The following is a 22,585-nucleotide window of genomic DNA, read 5'->3' as shown; positions in this document are numbered from 1 at the left end:
GAGAGAGTCAAGTAAATCACTTATCAAAGCCATCACACTTAAAATGTAATTTTCATAAGTGGATGTCCTGTGGCCATGAGGAGTCACAACCTATTTCAAGGCCATCTGTGGGTGCTTATCTCCCTGCACAGGAGGTTCATGGCACCAAGAAGAGTTGTCCTTCACTGGGGCGGATGTTCACAGCTGGAGTCCATGTTTTTCACTGCCTCCCAATGGCTTTTTCTATTGCCTCTGAAGGAAAATATCTGTCCTCCACTGCAGACCCCAGCCTATCTCCCCACTGCTCCATGCCATTTCAAAGGAAGTGGCTTTTCCTGCGTTAACTGGCTTGGTTTTTCTCCAGCCCTTTCTCTGCATTCCTGTTTCTCCTCCAGCTTCCTGCTGTCTTTGTATTCTGCAGCCAAACACTGTTTGCAGGCCAAACACTCAAACTATGCCTCTCTCTACCCAGTTCAATGACACCGCTCATGTCAACACAAAAAAATCCAGGGAATTCACAAGGAACCTCTTCAATAATCAAAAGCTCAGCTTGCCTGTGTGTTTCTATCCAACAAAGCTACCACAGCTCTAGGAAATCACAGCTAAGACTGTAAGAATAGCCAGATCAATCTCCACTTACCTTACAAATCAAGAACTGCCTGCACTCAACACACTCCCTTACCTCTTAAATCCATAACAAATACTCTCAGAGTGCATCCTGTATTGGCTGCAACAGTTAACTTAGTGGAGAGGCAGGACTCTTGTTGCTCCCATTCTTTGAAGGTACTACAGTAAAATAAATGTCTACTTTAAACTCCACTAGTAATAACAAAATACACAATTCCACACACTATGAAGTCAAACAGAAATCATCCAAATTACTATCATAGAATCATAGACTCATTATAGAATGGTTTGGGTCAGAAGGCACCTTCCAGATCTTCCAGTTCCAGCCCTCCTAACAAGGGCAGGGACACCTTTCACGAGACCAGGCTGCTCAGGGCCTCACCCAACCTAGCCTTAAACATCTCCAGGGATAGGACATCCACAGCTTCTCTGGACAACCTGTTACAGGGCCTCCACACTCTCAGAGTAAAGAATTTCTTCCTAGTATCTGATCTAAAACTAATCTCTTTTAGTTTGAATCCACCCCCCCTTGTCCTGTCACTACATGTTCTTGTGCAAAGTATTTTTCCCTCCTTCTTGTCAGCCTCCTTCAGGTACTGGAAGGCTGTAATTAGGTCACCCCTAAGCCATCTCTTTTCCAGGCTGAACAATTCCAATTGTCTCAGCCTTTACTCACAGGAGAGATGCTCCTTCCCTCTAATCACCTTTGGTTGTCTCCTCTGGACTTACTCCAACAGGCTGATATCCTTCCTGTACTGGGGACCCCAGAACTGAAGTAATCTTGCTTAGCCAGCCTGTGTTCTAGCAAGGAAGAGAATAGGTTGGCTTTGGCAGTGTCTCAGGAACTCACACAGCAACTGCTCCATGCACGGTGGAACAAAGGGTATTTGTGTACTTAGCTTTTATTTTCCACTTCAAAGTTTTCTATCATGTCCTCCACGAACAATACAAAACTTACAAGGAATTGCCTTTTAATTCTACTATCAAGAAATAAGGCTTTTCTCTCATGTTTTGACATTACATCTGTAACCTGGTCTTACTGGAGTTATTTACATTGAAGGGTCTCTTAAAAGTTTCTCTATCCTCAAAGTGTGTGCCTGCAGCTGGACAGAGAAGCCAGTACACTTTGAAGAAGCTGCTATAAATTAGTGCATGGGGTTAGATGAGGTTCAGGATTCCTGCAGTGATTATAAACTCTACAGGAGACCTTACAACAGCTCCAATCTCGACAGGGTTACTGTCTTGCTAATCAACCTCCTTCAGGACTGGAAGAGGTTCTGTGTTTCAGTACTTGGGGGCATTCTCTGGAAGCTGCAGTTTTGTGCAGAAGGATCTGTCTGTTTACAAAATCTATAGAGCTTTGATACATTTGCTAAAACAACATCCAAGGAGGCTAGACTTAAGCTGTGGCAACCTGTGCTGCAGCAGACAGCAAAAGAACTATAAAATCTTGTCACAGTTAGTGCGACATCAGATTTGGTGATTTTAAAGCCACGCCTAAATTGATTTGCAGCCCAGGTCCAGATGTTAGCTCTGGCCATGGCCACATCCTGGAACCAGAGGATGACAAGATCCATGCACAAAACTGCCTCTTCTGCCTGCCTCTTCCCCTGGGGGAAGGGAACACAGGGAAGCAAATGGAGCAGACCTGGGGCACACTTATTACTGCCCTCGGTCTTGACTGAGGAAACATGGACATGCCAGTATCTGTTTCATGGAAAAGCCACAGCCTGATTTATACAGGGAACACATCACCTAGAAAGGGAGGATGCTTTCTGCTTTGTGTTGTGAAAGAGATATCTTAAATAGGGTGAAACATTCCTTAAAAGGATGAACTTTAAACATCGTCTTCCTTTTGCTGATGCTCCATACATTACAAGTGGCCCTTCTCATAATAAACACATTCCAGCAGGCCAGCCACTTTTTCTGAAGGAACACAATTGCAGCTGCTGTGGCTTTTCATTGTCTGCCTTTGGGCACCCCTGTATAGCAACTTCATATATTCTGTTTTAAAAGAAACTAAACTTTGGCTTTAGGATATGAATAGCACCTCCATAAAAACCATGGGAATGGCATCCCTTATAAACAGTCTCTTTCAGAAAAGTAGAAAATCTGTGTTAAAACTTCATGGATCCTCTTAGGACAAAAAGTGGGAATGGAGAGGGATGGAAATGTCTAGATGCCAGTAAATTACACAGTGAGCAGCAAAGGCACATTATTACTGTTGCTGTTGTCAGTAATTATCAGTGACAACAACCACTGAAGATCTGGATTTGTATTACGGGAGTACATAAGCACTGCTTTTGTAACACACAGCAGTTCCTTGACACAGAAAATCCACTTTTCAGTACAAAAGAGAGCAGATGGATATATCTGACCTGACAGAGTACTACAGGAAACAATTGGGACAAAAATGTTCAAGCATGAGAAACAGTGGTAAAGCTCTGACTTCACCACTGGTTTTCCACCATCCTTGGGAAAAAAGGTAAAATTAATTGATGTGAAACTTAGCAACATTTTGACATCACCAGCTAAGCTAAAGTGGGATTTAGTATGTTAGCATGGACTGGAGGCCTTACAATCAGAGACAAATAGCTGTACTTGATGTGATAGAGAAGGAGATGACAGTGGTAAGATGTGAAGACAAATGTCTCTGGGCAAGATGTCAAGCCAGGAAAATGATCTGCACAGCAGCATGAATGGAGGTGGGAATCATTGCATTTGTCAAAAAGTAGGAAAGGATACAACAGCAATCAAAGTGTGTAATGAGAATTTTGGACCAAAGACTTACACCCTTGAGAATAAAGAGCTTCAGTCAGAAATACTATAGAGTAACAGCCTGGAAGATTTAGGTGTAGTCTTAGACACAGAGACACAAGGGAAGCTCAGAATAGAAAGTGATGCCTAGGTTTGCAGACATGGAAGATGGGCAGATTGGTGAGGGCAGAGGTTACCCATCATGAAACTTGACTAAAGTATTTCTTTAGGAACATTCCAAAAGAAAAAAAAAAAGAGAGCAGGAGCTGTGTTCATGGTTTTGGAGAAAACACCTTACAATCTTTAGTCATACAGTGCATTTTTCTTCCCAGATGGGGTCTCTTATATACCCATTTCTCTCTGTATGGAAGGAATTGTGCCTCTTCTATATTTTTGCTTAATTGCATGAGCCAAACTACAGAAACTAAAGGAGGAAAACCAGTTTCTCTGACGGTACATTTTGAAAGCCTTGCATGAAAAGGGGAGTCTATGCATCACATCACATCATGAATTCATGGTATCTGCCACTAATTTGTAACAAACCAGCAGGGACTGTGGCTTTGGTTTTTTGACTATGCACCTGAGTCCTAACAAAGCCTACTTTGTAAATGTTAGCTAAGTAAAATCTCTGTCAGTGAAGTCATAAGCAATACATCATCATCACCTTTCGATAAACTCTTTGTCCAGTTTAAGAATTAAAAGCTGCATTTAACATATTGAGGGAGAATGGAGGAATGCCTTGAGAAACAACAGGCTTAATGGACTGGTAACCTCCAAACCAAATATTTATAACCAAGTAGTTTATAAATCATCAGAAATATTTGGGTGGTGGAACATCCAAGAGGCAGACACACATACAGTAAAAGGGAGGTTTTATCATTTCATCTACCTTGCTTTGTGTTTCAATCACTATTGCATCAGATTTTTAAGCATTGTGAATTATTGAATTGTCATTTTTGAAAAAGAACCAAAATAACCACATGAATTGAAATATTACAGAAAAATTTCATTGTTTATAAATTTTTCTGCCACAGAAAATAATGAATATCCAAGTCGATTCAAGCCAAGATCTGTCTGGATGTGTATTAATTTGGTCTATGAAAATAAACTAGAAATTACTAAGATAAAATAAATAGTAATGAAATATGGAAATAACTACAAATTTTGCACATTGTCATTATATAATGGACATAATGAAAATAATGACATTACATAATTAAATCCAGGTGGAAAATGACCTTCCTAGACCTCCCTTCAAAATTAAGATTTTTGACAGTCATGATTAATGGAAACATGCACTTTGCATGGTTTGTAAACCTGAAACATCATTGTACATTTCAGTTTATAATTTATCCCATTATCTGCTTCTCCATGCATGAAGGTCAGCTGTACAGGCATAAAGTAGCACTGAAATCCACAGGCTTTGAAAGGTTGTTCTCACAGATTTTTCAATTATTTTTCATGAGGAAATAATTTTGCCTACTTTTTCCTTAGAAAGATGACAATCTAAAGGAGGAATATTTTAACAGCAGTCATTGCAATATTCTTGTTATTCTCTTGTCTTTTTAGAGAAAACAAAATGGGACTGGAAAAAATGATTTTTCAGGATTCCTACCCGCAATATTTCTTCAATGCAGCTGTTATCTCCTGTTCCACTGTCCTGTAAACAAAATGAGAAGACAGTTTGTTTATGTTTTAAAAAGAACTAACAAATAGGTCTGAGGACATGTTTGTCACATGAAATATATTCCAACCTCTATTACAGTTTCAAAATGAGGCCAAGTCTTTCCAGCATATGAAAAGTTGCACTGCTTAAAATTCTCAAATTATTCCCTATCAGCACCACAGGAAGATGCAATATTTACAGTGTTTACATATGATTGCAACATATTTCTATAAATTCAATGGACTTGTTTCACACTACTTTTGGGTGCTGTTCCTGTAGTTTCATCTCTACTGCATTTGAGTAAGCAGAAGCAAAGAAGTTATTGCATGTACATGGATCCAATGTGCATTTATTTATATTAAATAAATAACATTTCTCCACATCCTTTGTGCAGCAAAGCTCTGCAGTGACACTGTTTCTGTAAAGCCTGAGGATGTATAGCGTAGAGGCCTTTGTGGTGCCGAGGGGAGAGCAGAGATTGCAACACAGGCAGCAATATTGAGCATGGCACAGCAGTCCTGAGAAGCTGTGATTTCCTAAAACGCCAACTCTAAGCCCACCCATACACTGTGGGACTGAGGGCGCAGAAGAATTCCACTCTCCCAAGCAGTATGACTCACTCCAGAGCTACTCCGCAGAGGGGAAATCAGAGATTTGGCAGGGCAGCTATTCCCCTGCAGGAACCATCCAGATGGTGCCTCACCTACCTGCTCAGCCTGGGTGTTCACTGGGACCCAAACTTCTGCCAGCAAGGACGAGGCAGCGTGAGACACATACTCCCCTCCCTCCTGCCTGCCCTCTGCCCACAGTTTGCTCATACTGCCTAGCACAACAGGGAAGAGAGGCACACTTGGATGGAGGGGCTGGTACCAAGGAGATGCCCATCTCCTACAACTCTCCTCAAGATACAGGTGGCTGCTGCATCCAGCGAGCTGTCTGGGGATTTCCTTCACCACACTGACAATCCCCTTCAAGATGGATGTGGCTTCACTCCCTGACAATCTCCCCCAAAAAGGTTTTCTTATTTTTGCAGAACAGAACTAACTCAGGAAGCAGGGGACTGGGGCTTGAGGTCTTCCCATGTGGGAAAGAGGGATAGAAAATAATCTATGTGGTTATTACTGTATCCAAAGAACTAGCAGAGAGGTGAGCTTGGTCCTCCCTTGTTTTCAAAAAACCCCTGGATGCTCTGAATTTTCAAGCGTGCACCTGGAGATATATCAAAGCAATTCATTTTTCCAAACTGCTGAGCTCTTCTCATCTGGAAACCAGACTTGTCTACCACATCTGTATTTGTGCACCCAAAAAATCACGAGACATTTTCAAAAATGGATACCTCTGCTTACTAAAGCCAAATGATTGCACTGACCAATCTGTGCAAGTCCTGGACATTTTTACCACCACTCCCCAGTCTGAGCTGAGGGACTGAAGAGGTCTGGATCTTCAGCTGCCTAAGCCCACCAGCTGTAACCAAGGTCAGGAGAACAACAGCCATGCATATGCAAAAGAACAATTTATGTTTTCTAATTTTTTGTGGCTATTGCTTCATGCCAATTCATAGAAATTCATAAGTGCTTTATTGTCTGCTCTCCTGCTAAATCTTTGCTGAATATAGCCCTTGATTGTTAAACAGATGAATCACATTAACTCTTCTTGGTGAAACACAGTCCATCAGCTTTACAGTTCACTACAAATTACACCCCTGATTTCAAAGGCAAAGGTATTAAACATGTGGTGAAGCCAGACTTTGGAGAATTACTCATATGTGGTATATGCATGCTGAAGAGAAGCTGCTGCCCTGAGCAGATAGCTGTGCTCCAACCTCAGCCCTGCCCCTGAGGAGCTGCAAAGCACCATGTGTAATATCCCTGTCACAGGAGCAGGAGGACAAGTGTTCACGCTGCCAGTGAACCTAGCAAGATGGAGAGAAACAACAATCTTGTGTATATTTAATAATTTAAAAATTAATATTAGATAATTGCTACTTCTCTCTTCTCTGTGGGTTTCCATCTATTTTCCCCCCCTTTCCTTCTCCAAGCCCCAGTTTTTTCACTTGTTATCCCACTAACAGTGGAGAGTGTAAAGCCCTCATCCTGAGTCCCTTGTTTACAGAGTATCAAATTCACTGCCATCCTTAAGTTCTCTGTTCTAGTCTATTGCTATCTTACAGAAGAAGGGACGAGATGACCATATGCTCTTATGCTGTATAAAATGCATTGAACATATGATAAAAAGATGATCTCTCTCTGTGGGGATAAAAATACTGAATGTGAATTTGGCAACAGGCTATTTCAGACTGGGATTAGGAACAAGTGTCTGTTACAAAATTAAATAACTCTCCTAGAAGTGTAGTGAAGTAAGTCTGCAAATACGCATCAGTAAGAAATTTTGCTTTCTATTACCCCAGAACTAAAACTTTAGTCTTTCTTTCTAGCCCATCATCTGTCTGGGCAGGAAGTAAAAACTTCTCACATCTCTCTCTCAATATCATCATGCAGCCCTTCAAAGGGTGAAAAATAAGCTTGGAAACACAAAGCCCAAGACAAGATATGTAAAACTGACACAATATTTGGGGAAACCCCCCTCAATTTCTACATTTTCCTCTTTGTTTTTCATCTTCCTCTTTGTTTTTCATCTTTTAAGTGTCAAATATAAATGCCTTGTTTTATTTTTGCTTTGAATACTGACAAAGATCTTAACACTACTGTTGGTATCAAACTTTCTAGAACATCCACTACATCTCTACTGGCGTTACAGAGGAGCATGCGCTGTCATGGAATCCAGCAAACCTCGTGGCCATTTTTTTAACTTGAAAAATAAAAAAAAGTATATATAAAGGCTGGCAAATGTTTCTCGAAATCTGAATTAAAAGAAGGGACTGCATTAGCTGCAGGGAACAAACAGCACGGAGCCCTTGTCACGCTATTTGCTTCGGTGGACATCCCCACGCGAGCACTATTGCGTTGGTGCCGGCTGTGTGACGCAGCCTCTGCGTAAGGCTGATGTCGGCACTGCTGGCAGGCTCTGCAAAGTCTCAACAGCCACAGGACATTTGTGCAATAAACCTTTCAATTATTATTTTTTTCGATTTCAATTATTTATTTTTTAAATTCAAATTAAAACCAAATAAAGATTTTGAGGCTGCTGCTGCAAGCTAAGCTGAGGAAGCTGTTCCCCTGTGTTTGTTCTGACACTGATGATCCCGTCTCGTTTGTCTCCCTTTCTGTTTTGCAATCTGTCATAACAAACTTGCCTCACTGAAACTCCAGCGGACCATCAGCGAAATTCTGGCAAGTCTTGGGGACCTGTCAGGGAAAGTGGGCTCAGCCTCCTCCCCTCGGATGCTGCGGCCGTCAGCTCGGTCCCCCAGCAGAGCCCGCAGAACGCCAAACGCGCTCTGGCAGGAGGATGCGAGGAGCTGCCGCCGAGGATAACGGCAGCGGCTGCTCGAGAAATAGCCGGGAGCGTCGTGCTGCTGATAACACGAGCAGCTAATTACCATGCAAAGCACAGAGAACTGTAAGAAACAAGGCTGACTAAAGGCTACATAGCATTCTTGGGAAACAGGATGTCATTTCAAAAAAAAGCTACCTCTGTACACATTTTATTTCAGAGCATTACTTTATTTTTGCTTCTCTTACCAAGAGCATTCACATGGAAATATATAAAGAAACCTCTCTGAAAGGAATTGCCTATCTTGTGATACTTCTCCCTCCTTTCAAATCTTTATGTTGAGGAAAGAAAGGAAAATATTCTGCAAGTATCTATTTCCATTTTAGCCCAAAAGATTTTTATGATGCAAGCTTTTGGTGTTGTCATTATTTGCACTGTGCTAGGTGTTTCTACAAAGTGTAAAGAAGGTACTGGATTTTTGTCTCCTGTACAAATTAGGTATGAGTATGATCTCCAGAAGCCTGAGGTACATACTCATCCTCTTCCCCTCAGATGGAACCAGGCTGGTTGTGTCACCCCCAGCCAGCAGCATGACAGCAGCCACCCCATGTCCTCCCCACGCATGACAGCAGCCACCCCATGTCCTCCCCACGCTGCACAGATACAGCACAGCACTGCTCACTGTGGGGCTGCACGATTTCCCAGGGGCCTGAAAGGATGCTTCAGGCACTGAATATAGGCAGGCAATAACCTAAATCTGCGATGAAACAAAATAGGAAAAAAGGGGGAAAAAAATCCCAAAAGATTGATGGACCTTAATCTAAAAGCATATTAGAAATGCTTCTTTGCCAGACAACACACACACACGCACACACACACATGCACATATACAACATTTTCTGTGCAATCCATTTGCTAAAAATGATGAAGTAAAGTCCTTGTATTTTTACTTATCCCTAAGTGTGGCTTCTGTCTGTTGGGCTCAGGAGAACCATTACTCTCAAAGTTTCCCTTCAATCATTTCTCTAACATTCAAGTTGCAGAATTTGCTGGAATTTAATAGGGTTTCATGCCTGAGATCGGACAAGTGATTTCTGGGGTTCTGTAGAAATACAGCCAGGCTGTGGAAAGGAATTCTGGGGAGGTGTCATTTGCAGATTCCCAGGAAGGGTTTTTAGACATTCAGGGCTTAACTTGTTACTGACTTCTTTACATGTGCTACATCCTCCAAAATGCTCTTTATGGAGTGGTTGTGCTGAACCCACATGGCTCCTGGAAAGAATAGGCAGGACTTTGAACCTAAGGAAAGGTGGGCTGATATAAAGAGTAGACCTCAAGCTCATTAAAAACTTACCTTTTTGCCCCTCAGGAAATACCCACTTTTTGTAGTATTTTCATTCTGAATGGGCACCTGGGGGCAATCTACCTACTTGTTGATTTTATCCTTTTGGCTATGCTTCCATTCAAAATGCAGTTGTGTCACATCATTTCCTTAAAAATGAAATTTTATGAACCATTCTTCATTTGAATCAAAATTTGATCAGGTCAAAATACTCCAATGAAAATTTTAAGAAATATAATCTGTAATCACAGAATAAGATATGACCTAAATCAACAAGGCATTAAACCAAAATATCAAATGTTTCTCTCCAAATTTGGGAATTTTTTACTTTAAGGAAACGTTTTTTTTCAAACAAGAATGAAAATGAGTTTGGTCAAAATCAACATGGATGCAGACATTTTCAGTTCTGATAATCTGAGATATCCCATAGAAAAAGGACTGAGTAGGAAAGAACAGAACAGAATTAAAAATTATATTTATCTTTTTTCTTTTATTCTCTCTCTAACAATGATGGCATTTTACTCTTGATGGGTGATGTGAGACCAACCAGCAATGTTTTGACCTACCTTGAGAGGGATAGACTTCAGGGAGCCATGGCACACTGCAGTCACCCTCATTTCACTGGATGGCATTAATAATGCTTGTGCCTTCTGTGAAGAAGACTCCTAATCTCTCCCTGAGGATGTGGGCAAGCAGGGCTGAGCTGTGTAAGGTTACAGCAAGGAAAGAGATATAAAGGGACAGCTCAGGAAGCTTCATTTTCTGTTCCTGATATTTGAAAGCTTTACTTTGCACTCATGCTATGCCTCACCACTAATTGGAGCGCCAGTGGCCACGGTCTGTTGATACAGTAGTTTTCTCCTGTGCTTTTCATTGCTGTAAGTAGGAGCTGTTTTACTTTTACTGTGAGGAATTTCTGACACTTCTTTAGACACAGAGAAGTGCAGGAGGGACATGGGAAAAAGGAGCTAAATTCTCCTCAAGGTCTGTGTTACAAAGTGTTGTACTAATTAAAGTCATTAAATTCATCTATTTCACAGTCACTGTTAATAAACTGTTACCTTTAATAAACCCATCTCTTTTGAAATGGAGCCATCAAATTTTTTATGGGGATTATTTTTCCTGCCAAGGGATCTTGCAACACTACTCTTGGTTCAAAAGGGAAGAGGAGTAGCTTTAAAAAAGATTTTATTTCAAGAAAAAAAAAAAAGAAAGAGAGGAAGGGATGAAAATCATCCAGCTTTGCTTTAATGAAAGTATCTGTACTAATTGGGAGCCTCACTGCAACTGGAATATCATGACACCCCAGTCTTGTACCAGGACCAGGAATATGTTCTGGCTAATCCAAGGAGATTAATCAAAAATATCTGTAGATAGAGAGAAATGCCAAATGATCCAACAGATTTGCCATGCACACTAGGAAAGAGCCCATTTTGCTCTTGATGAATGACACTCTCAGAGCAGTGTGTTCAGCAGCTTCCCCACAACTGAGGCAGAACAGCAGCTTTTGGAGAGCAAGACCCTCCAGAAGAAAGAATAGAGAGGAGTTCACTGAGCCATAACCCAGAGTATCAAAAGCCTTAGGCTGTGCTGGTCTTACATGCAGTTCTGAGTCTAGGTGAAGATGGATGTAGTGTGGGTGTGTAAGTAAAGCCATTCACCATATTGTATTGTTTTTAGAAGAGCAAGGAAATTATGTTAGAGGGTAACTCCTCCAATATGTGCCCATGGCCTGTCCCAGAACTTGAGACATCTCCTGTCCATGTAGTGCCTGGCCTGAAGTAAATGTTGAAAAGCCTGGGCCAGAAAGTGAAATGATGCTGAAGGGCTCCCACCTGGATGTCTGCTGGGAACTTCAGCTAGACTCCTACCGCCCAGGTGGGAGGGGATTTGGAAGGGCTGGGTCTGGCCATGTGTTGAGAGGTCATCAAACTGATGAGATGGTCTGAGTCCAAGTCTCAGTGTCCACACCATAAAAAAAATCAAGACATCTAAAGGCCAAGAAGCCTTCTTAACCCTCCCCACTCTCTCCACCCCTAAGGGTCATTGAACAATCAATGACTGGAGCTGCACCGGTAACATTTCATCCAGTAAAAGATGCTTGGGAGCCTCAAATGAAACCTACTGACATAACAGTGGAGTGATTTTACAGGCTTTTATATTATATTAATAAAAATAAAATTCCAAACATGCCAGAATTACACCGTGACCCAGAACAATAAAGCAGAGCTGTAATGGAGACAAAGTGCATTGTTCTATTAATAAAATATAAAGGTTTTATTGTTATTGGGAAAGATTGATTGCATCAAATCAATACCATGTCACAGTATATTAATGTTTTTCTTCACTAATGAAAAAACAGGCCCTGATGTGATTACACTCTCTTACTACCCATTTGAAAAATATAATGGGCTGGTGATAATGAAAATTGCACCTTGCAGTTTTACTCTTTGCTAGATGCTTGATCCTGGGGAGGTACTGAGTAAGTCACCTGTGCTTCCAGAAAAGTCAGCAGGAGAGGAAGGCAACTAACATATACAAAAATTCTGTCAAAACCCGCCTGACTGGACTCCACATTTCCCTGCTTCCCACCAAAAAACTGGAAAAAGCCATTGGAGATCTCTGGAAAAGTCTTCAGCGTGCTACATTTTCTGCAGCACTATATGCATGCCCAAAACATATCAAGTGATTGCTGCTTGACACAGTGGTGTATTTATCAGAAAGTTTCCATTGTGGACACCAGAGTCTTTTGGTTTTGCAGCACAAAAGACTTTTTAGTCGAGTCAAGAGCTCTTCCCCCAGTCCGTGCATCCTTCAACAGCCCGCCCAAGGACCCTGCCCTGAGACCAACAGAGATCAGCTCTTCTCCCCATTAATGCCTGTCCTCCTTTCTGCACAGATGGCCAATTAGTGTCAACTGGAATGTGATGTTTTCAGTGATGTGGACATTTGTCGGCTGGGACTGGGACTGAGCCTGATTGATTGCATTTAATATATTGTCTGTGTTTGGGAAGAATATATAACATCTGTATAATAGCAACAGTTGGAAAAACAGGTATTATGGAACTGTTGATATTTTTGTGAATTTTAACATGAATTTAGCATCAGCTAGTATAACACTGAATAAATTAAATGGATTACTTTGCCAAGAGATCCTTTAAAAGTGTTAATTAACGATAAATCAATAAAAACTATTCAACATGAAAATCAATTACATCCCTGTTTACATTATTTAACTCCAAACATTTCTGTTTTGTGTGCTTGTAATTAGCAAGCTATAAAAGATGCCATAAATAGGCGCATAATGAGAGGAACTGTTTATAAATGATAATTGGTATTCATTCCCACTGAGCTAAAGGTTATGTGATTACAAACTGTTGTGCAGAAAGGGTTAAACCTCTTGCAGATAGAAGGTTTTACAGTGAACAGCTCTGGAGAAGTCTTTCCCACAGAAGGCCCCTGATGGAAGAATGCCCCTGTACTGGGGCTGATGGGAAGAGCAACATCCAGCAGGTGTTCCTTAAGGCCTATTTACATCCATTTAGGAAACATTTCATGGGGGAAAAAAAAATCTACTCTTTGGCAGTGGTGGAGGCAATAAGAAATGGAACCTTGTACAAGAAATTCAATATTAATAAAATTCATCATCCAAACAACATTTCTACAAAGTCTAAAGGAAAGATATTAACACTGAAATGCTACCAAAAATCTGGATGACCATCCTGTTAACAAAGATGAAGACAGGACAAAGGACTCAGGGGTGTTTTCTCTCATGATGGAAAAGACAAGGAGTGACAACGATGTCACTCTACCCAATACCTCCTTCAAAGATTAAGACCAAAGGCTTTCACAGAGGGCTAAAAGAGGACTACAGGACCTTCAAGCAGCAGCCAGAAACCCAAAACACTGAGCAGCAGCCTGTAACTTCAGAAGGTAACACTAAATTACTTCCCATAACACACAGAGATGAAAAAACTTCCCTGGGGAGAAACAATCTCTCACTAATCCCTAATACTGACAGCAGCCTTCTCACTTCTAGAGACTGAGACTGATCTAAACTCAACAGGTGAAAAACTTCCATCATCTGGAGACCTGAGGCTTTCTGCTAATGGCTTTTGCTAGTCTAAAGATGTCACCAACACCTGGCAGTTTTTGCTTTGACAGTGTCTCCTCCCCAGGACTGTGAGGACAACAAGCATCAAGAACTCTTGACTGAGCAGGTCTGACCAGTGAGAATCTGGTGATAAAGCCAGCAGAGTCAACCAATTTGCAAATCCAGAGCTAGACCATTTTTCTACCTTGTCTGGGCATAGGGGGGTGCATATTTCCTTTCCTGTCTGGATTGTAATTTAGAACACTTCCATTACACTGCTTTCCCTGATTTGCACAGAATACAACTGCTTCACAGAATATATTGATCAGAATTGGGTTTGAAAAAAAGTCTATTATGTGTCAGGAAGAGAGCCTCACACGGTTTTGACAATGATAGCTCATTCTCATTGCTAAATACACAAAAAAACATATTCTGGTGATGGCAATTATGGCCTGGACACCTATTTGCCCAAGAGTGAAAATAATTTGCTATTGAAAACCCAAAGCATTACCAATGAAGAAAAACAATTATTTGCATCTGCATCTTTAAATCAGTCCATTGATGCCTCTGGTCAGCTCAGGTGGATTCTCGTAAAATCCACATGGAGGCTGAAAAATAGCACAATTCTTCAACTTGCAGTGAAAATCTTGGCAGAGTTTTATTGTGCTTTCAGCATTCCTGAAAGTCAAAAGAAAAATTCAGCCCTACTGTGGTCACTGACAGATGGGAACACATTCACTGCAAAACTACTGAAACCAGTACTTTCTAAATGTATTGCAGTTAATAGGACACATAATATTTCAACTAAAATGTCAGGGCTGGATGTCTTAGACCTCACAGAAGTAAGTTCCTTCCAGTTAGGAATGTACATGGCACCATGTACACATCAAGGTATAAATATATATACCAAGGTATACGTACACATGCATGTACATGCTACACAAAAAAACTCTGCAAAAGTTTCTTGGAAATGCCCTTATTAACCAAACAAGTGTCAAATCTTATCAACAGCAGCCTTAATATGGGAACCAATAAATTCAGCACATGTGTAAACTTGCAGAATAGAGAAATGCCTTCCTTATTTTTTCCTGCCCTCTCTTTCCTAAATCCCATTGAAAAAGATTTTTTACCACTGATTCACTGCAGACCAGTATCAATCCTCTTTGTTGGGAGGTAGCAGGAGCCAGGCACCATCCTCTGCTCTCTTACCTCCAGAGTGAAGATATCTCTGTATGTAAAACTATCTATCCCAAGGAGTGGTTCCAAACACTCATCCCTGCTTTCTTGTAGGCTTCATGACAGCACCCTTCTTTTTGGGCCATCACAAAGACTGGAAGCAGAATAAATTATGTCCTAGGTTTGGGGAAGGATTGCAGGTAGTTCCCAAGCAGTTGTATGGCACTTTTTAACACTTTTTGATGGAAGCCACACTGGTGCTGCAGTCTTGGAGGACAAAAGGTTTGCTTTAAATGATCCCAGTTCTTTTTCTTTTGGCTTTCCCTTTTCCACATTCCCTCAAGGTATCTGCTTTTAAAGGGGATATTGCATATGAATGTCACAATGCTTTCTGATTTTCTTTTTGCTGTCTGTTTTACAAGTAACAGTGAAATTCAGAAAGAAAGTAGAAAGAAAAAACCGGCCTCAGCTTTCCCAGATTTTCTGTCTGGAAAAGTATGTTTGTCCTTCCAGTAAGCACACATTTCCCACCTGCTGTCATTCATTGGGTTCTCCCACACAGCTAATGGACCACTATGTCTTAAAGGGGTTTTCAAGTTTTCACAGAAAGGTTATATTGTCCTTAGGTTTGGTTTGGGTTGATTTTCAAAACTTTCACTGGAAAGCTCCAAAAAGCCTTTTGGATTTGTACCTTTTTTTTTTTTTTTTTTTTTTTTTTTTAACAATCCTCCAGTTAAAAACAGGTTATTTGGTCTCTGGAGAAATAAATGTTCAGTGTAGCCCCATTCCATTTTAAATGGAAGCTAAATGGAGAGAAAAATCCCTAATACTGCTTACAGACATTTCCATCTAGGTCAAGTACAACAAATCTGCATTTTTGAGCAGCAGAGCCAGCTCTCTGTCCCTGTTGAAAATGGCAGGTCTTGTGGCATCCTGAATTATACCAACACATACAGAAAACAGGAGTGCAGTTAGAAAGCCTTTGAGCTGAGAAGCCACATGCTCCCCTTTTGTTATGTGATCTTGATGAATTTATTTCTGTGGCTTTTATTCATGTTTCAGGGCATTGAATCCTTTAAACTTGTTAGTATTTTCCCTTTTTTATTGTTCTCTGCCGCCTTTTGCTGTTTTATTTTATTCTTTTGTTCCCCGGTGTAACCGAAGGTAATGCAGTCCTGGGCCTATTACCCTCAGTCACTTTGATCTGGCAGTGGATATCAACAAAGAAGTTATTTGTTCTCAACACATTAAACCCTTCTGTGTAGCTTTTTACAAATTCTGTTATGCAACTTTGATAGGGCCTGGAACGAGTTGTCAGGTACGGAAAGGCAGGGGAGCACAAAGACCTCTCCAAAAGCCAAACTATGAATGGTGTCATCTTGCTGTTTCACTTTCAAAGGTGGCTCATAGGGGTTTGCTGAATAGGAGTCGTTTGACAGCAGACATCTGAATTTGTATCACAGTCTCTAAGACACCTTTATAAGAACTTTGAATATCTTACTCGAGTCCTGAGGATCAAAGCTTCCTATGTAATAAACCTATCATAGGTTACTCAGCGAGATTTTCAGCATTGGTAACAATGGCAGCTGATTTGCCTCACATAAAAGCTACCAATAGAATGCAAGGGCTATGATCAATACTTTAACTAGCAAGATAAAAATCTCTCTGAAACTCAGGAATTATATTGTGGTCTCATCATTTACTTTATAAACCATCTCCTATAATTTGAAGACACACATGCATTAAGTGTTGCCTGAAATACATTAAATTTTGATTTTTCAAATCAGAATACTGGAATAGTAAGTAGAATTGGCAGCATAAATGAATATAATGAATAAAACACAAAAAGCTCTTGGCTGGCTTTTGAATATAGCATTAGAAACAGAGAAACACATTGTTTTACAGTGAACTACATTAAATATATTTGTTATGGGTCTGAAATACTCCAAATTATTTGTTATGGATGAGAAAGGATGCTCTGCATTTATGACATATGATACCACATTGTCATCAATTGTCATGCTTTGTTTATAGGACTGAATAATTTGTAATCATCAGATTACTATGTTTAGTCTGCACTGTTTTTTTTTTTTAGAGAGTGTGTATTAAACAGATCAGATCCTTGTATCTTTTATTTATTTGTTTGTTTATGAAGGGAATGATGAGTGGCTCATTCTCTTGAGAATTAACTATTTGTTGAAGGGTTTGTAGTTTCCAGTCCTGGTCCTTCTTGGAAAGGAGGGAAAGGCAAAACTACACCTGGGCCCCGATTTTTATTTGTGTGCCAATATTGCCACATAAGGACATCAGGAAACAATACCAGAGAAAAATGAAGACGCAGAAGGCTACCTATACTCTAAAGGCTTCCTTAAGCTTTCTGGCTCCCTTTCCCCAGCCATACTTCCAGCAGCACTTCCAGAATGCTTTATGTGCAGATGTCACTCCAAGTTCCTTGTAGCCCAGTTATATATTAGGGCAGGTAGGAGACAGGGAAGCCACTCCAGAACATGGATTGTCCTGCACCATTTGCAGTAACAGGTATTTTGTGAAGAACAGAATACAATGTTCTTGGCAAAACCCCCTCTCTTTCATGACTCTTTTTCTTCTGGAGAAATACAACTATGAAACAAGATACTCTAACAAGGGTTGCAGGCAAAGACTTTTAACTGTTTCTGTGCAGGGAAGGCACAGACCTGGCAGTCAAGAACTGGCTGGTCACTGTTGCCTCTGCCTTAGGGGGTTACTGGGAAAATCCCCACTAAAGAGCAGCTCCTGCCTAATACAAATTTTATATACATTTATGCTAGAAACACAACAGGATTTTAAATACCTGCAATTGGGAAAACAGTCAACAGCTATGGGCTGAATACCTGTATCACTTTATCCATAGGGACTCTATAGACACAGCAGCCCCTCTGCACAGACCACCCACATGGGTCTCAGGCTCTGTAGGGTGTTACTCCGCACTCACTGCCCCAGCTGCCTTGTTGACAGCACTTATATATAAATTCAAGATACAATAGGATTGCTCATTCCTAGAAAATAACTGCAAAACCAAACAACTGCCTTTGAAAAGGTGTGATATCGGTTCAGTTGCTACCCAGAATAACTGTACCTCTAAGCTAAAGAAGAAAAAAACCGCAAAAATGAGACAGAAGCCAAGCTTACACTTCCATTCTTGTCTCTCTGTACCGATAGTCTCTCAGAGGTTCCTGCTTGCATAGCAGATGCTGAATTGCTACAGTTTACTGTCTAGCATATTAAAATAAACTAGCACTGATTTTGGCAATTTGCATAAATAGTTGATGGATCTCTACAGCAGAGACAGAAGCTCTTCATCTGTGCCCACCTGTGCATCAGACCTCTCAGCCTGTACAAGCACTAACCATGGCAGAGACTGCCGTGTGAACCTACCCAAAGTCAACCATTGTGTCTCGTTAGGGCTCAGAGCTCAGTCAAACCTACCAACACAAAAGATGAGACTTTTGAAAGTAGTATGTCCTGCTATTTGACCAGAAGGTAAAGATTGAATCACAGAATCACAGCCAGCCCTCTGATCATCATGGTCTTCCTCTGGACTTGCTCCAACAGGCCTGTGTGCTTCCTGTGCTGGGAGCCCAGAGCTGGATGCAGGGTTCCAGGTGGGGGCTCACCAGGGTGGGGCAGAGGGGCAGAATCCCCTCCCTTGACCTGCTGGCCAGGCTGCTTTGGATGCAGCCCAGGGTATGATTGGCTCTCTGGGCTGCAAGCTTGCCAGGTCACTTTGGGCTTCTTTCCAACCAACTCCCCCAAGTCCTCTCCTCAGGGCTGCTGTCAACCCATTCATCTCTCCACCTGTAGTTGTGCTTGGGATTGCCCTGACCCAAGTTTGCACAGGCCCACCTCCCAAGCCTGTCAAGGTCCTTTTGGATGGTATCTGTTCCCTCCAGCACATTGCTGCCAGCACACAACTTGGTGCTGTCAGCAAACTTGCTGAGGGTACACTCAATCCCACTGTCCATGTCACCAACAGAAATGTTAAACTTGTCTTGACTGAAAATGGTCTGCAATAATCTGCATTTTGCATGCATGCACATTACCATGAAGGCACTTCCCAATCTAGATATACACTGGTATACATAACTTTAAATACAGGAATATAGCTACAGTTCTATATGAGCAACACTATATATTTTTAGGAAGGATAACAAAGAGTACATTGTGCAGCATAAATGGTTGGAAGCATTTTAGGTAGGCAGAATGCAACTCCCCCTGAAAGTAACAGTACCAAGAGAAACAAGAGAAGTCCTAAACAAATTAACACACACACACTCCTAAAAATCTACAGTGGGTTTTCTGAAAACAAACACAAGGCCTGTCCACAAGATCTCAGCTTTTCAAAATCAAGTCTGAAGACATCAAGCTTTCTCAGACTCAGATGGGAGTCAGGGCACAGTGCATCCTGGAGCAATATTCCCAGGGCTTTCACTCACAGCATCTGGGCCCAGCCAAGGGCAGGAGGTTTGCAAGAGCTCCATAGGAACTCTCCAAACAGCAGTCTGCCGCTGATGCTCAGAAATACTTCTGCCACATTTGGGGATGAAAAGCAGCCAAATGTTTCTGTCTGCTCACCTGCACAGAATCATGTAATGCCTGTACATGGTGTTACAAAACGTTCTCATAATTTATTTGCCCACAAAACATGAAATAGCTAGAATCTATGGAATATATTGGTGGTTGATGAGCAATTTCTTAAGAAATAAAAATAATAGCTAAATTTGGGATCTCATGTTCCAGATGATTAGCACCACCTCAAAAATCTGTATGAAATACCGTAGAATTAGATGTAAGAAAATAATTTTTCTTGCATGCTGATACCTGCTTTAGTGGCAGCTGGACTTCTTGAAAGGCATAGAGGGTGGCTTTGAAAAGGGGAAGGAAAATAAGATCTAACATTCCCCCATCCTATCATAATGACCAAACAAATATATGTCATCTGTATGTCATCCTGTTTTACATGCTCTCACAAAAAGTTAACTGAGTAACAAGTGCGCTCTCCCAGGCAAAGCAAACAAAATCTTTGACTTGTTTCACTCTTAAGGTCAGATATCACTGCTGCCAAGCAGATCTGCTACAGGGAGAGTGGAAGAGGAAATGTAGGTGAAAGAATGGTTTGTGCTCAATAGGGGTCTAAAATCTAATATTTGATACAAAAGCAGAGCATCTTCTGAAACAAAACATAAAAATACATTATAATAGTGTATAATTTACTAAAATATTTTGACATTTTCCCAGAGATAGTCTCTTTTCTGATATTTGCATACCTTTGACTCCAGAGTATAGTCATGTATAAATGACACGGAAGAAGACAAGGCAGCAAGTAATTATTTACTGATTAAGAAGTGGATGGGCTTGAAGTTTCAAACATCAGCATTCCTATTTCACCCTCATCCTTCCCGAGGAGGAAAACGAAGACATGAAACAGAGTGTTCTCAACTCACAGAGATTCCTAATTCATGGCATTAATGCCATAAATTCCTCCTCTTTGCTCTTTTGACTCACTGGCATATCTTGGTAATCCCAGGTCAGCCCTGCTCAACTCACATTTACTTTGCTGATGAGTAAAGGTTACACAACTCAATTTTTTTTTCCATTTCTAATAGAAATGAATCCAAACTTGGCTAATTTGTATACAGCTCCAGGCAATATAAACATGGCTGGTTAGAATCATTTATATAGTATAAGCCTTTGTACTCCATACTTCATGGAAGTTAATAAGTACGTGTCAAACTCTGAATTAAAATTCCCAGAAGAGGACACAGCACAAAGGACAATAAAAATGATTTTTAAATAATCATAGGGATAAATAGCATCCACTTCTGACAAATGTAAGTGCTGGCATAAAATGTTATTAGGCTACAGAGATTTTCTTTTGTTCAGGAAGTATGTTTTATTCTCTAGCAGTGTCATTCATCATCCTAATGAGCCCTCAAAATGTAAATTAAATAGCAAAGACTGATTCATTCAAAAACATCTTTGTGCTGTGTGTTAAACCTTTTTTCTACTTTTATCCTCATATATTGGTCCATTCTTTCATTGCAAAATAACCCCTCAGCCCTTGTATGCTTTAATGACCAACTTCAAGCAAAGCATATTTTCACTAAACACTGTTTATTCATTGCTGCTTTTGGTACAGTAATTAAAACAAAAAACAACAAACCCCCACCAACAAAAAACCCACCAAAACAAACAAACAAACAAAACCAACAAAAATAAATAAAAAAAACACAAAAAAAAGAAAACAAAAATACAACACCCCATTTTAAAATTTTGTGCTCCTTAAATTATATTTGATCCAGAAAATTTCAGAAACCTGTGTGTGCATGTATTTTTTGTTTTATTGAGCATCACTTAGTACAGGGAAACCCTCAATGGAAAAAGGATTAGTAGAAATTTCAAGCAGCTCTAATTTACTGAACCAAATACAGTAACACCTATGCAAACACTATATTTTTGCTAATGGCAGAAAAAATAAAAGAATCCAGGGTCATGAGCTAAATTAGTTCAGATTTCTTGTTATCTGTTGATAAGGACATTACACATTCTTACCAGGAATGCAGAAAAGAGTTTTCATACTTGACCTGAATTTATGCATGAGCACGCACACAACAAGAGAGACAAGGAACAGGGCTTCTCTGGAGCCAATCCAAACAAAAATGTAACAGGAATGGAAAAAACCACAGCAAAAGCATGCCTGGTTTTGGTATGATTAGTCTTCAGTTATCTTGTTCTTTGCCTCTTCCCTTCTCTCTCTTCCTCTAATGCTTCTGAAAATCATCTTCAGCTTAATTTGGGTGTATATATGTTTCTGTGTGTACAAAATGCAGATGAAACTATTAATAGAGGGAGCAAAGTTTTCCAGATGACAAGAATGCTGTTAGTAAACTGCATATGTAAGACTTTAACCCCACAATCTTCAGAATAAATTACATCAAATCTCAGCATCTAGTGACATTATGCTTTTATGAGGTCGAAATGTCGGAGTGAGACACGAGGGGTTACAATGAAACCATCCAGCTGTGAATGAGGTAAGTACATGTACAGTGTCTTGCTACCAGGGATCCAAAAAATGGCCCTAGACCAATTCCCCTTTTATTGCAAACAACAAAGAGCGATGAGTGATGCACTGGCGTAATTGAGTTAAGAGAGCTTAGAGATGGGACTAAGTGTTACAACTTTTAGCTAGAATATCTTCAATGACAGGTGACCTTTTGAAGGGTTTCTTCTGAAAAAGTTAAAATGGTGATTTATGAAAGTTCAGTGAAGGCTCCGTACTGCAACTGTTAAAGAGACCATACATGTAATTAGGTTAAACTCCACTAAGCAGAAAGAAGAATAAAAAAAGATCAGTATTATGGCATGAAATATTATCACTTAAGAAAATTAAGCACCATGAACCCTAGCTGAGAGAGCTTAATAAACCATCTATCATTTATCTTTGAGTGCTGATTCAGAAATCAGACTGGCATTCACAACTGCAGTGATTGATTAAAATAAATGCATACAGTATAGT

General features: G+C 40.4%; 1 protein-coding gene across 1 annotated transcript in view; it reads right to left on the bottom strand.

Annotated features, from left to right (window-relative positions):
* Positions 1 to 22,585, bottom strand: part of AFF3 (ALF transcription elongation factor 3) — a 319,688-nt gene that overhangs the window by 161,746 nt on the left and 135,357 nt on the right. The window contains exon 5 of the mRNA XM_058829676.1: positions 4,979 to 5,023. Within this exon, the coding sequence (XP_058685659.1) occupies positions 4,979 to 5,023 (45 nt within the window). The remainder of the gene's footprint in view (positions 1 to 4,978; positions 5,024 to 22,585) is intronic.

This window comes from Poecile atricapillus, chromosome 1, assembly GCF_030490865.1.
Source record: "Poecile atricapillus isolate bPoeAtr1 chromosome 1, bPoeAtr1.hap1, whole genome shotgun sequence".
NCBI classification, from domain to species: Eukaryota; Metazoa; Chordata; class Aves; order Passeriformes; family Paridae; genus Poecile; species Poecile atricapillus.
The sequence above is the reverse complement of the archived record's forward strand: the minus strand, read 5'-3'. Positions and strand labels throughout refer to the sequence as shown.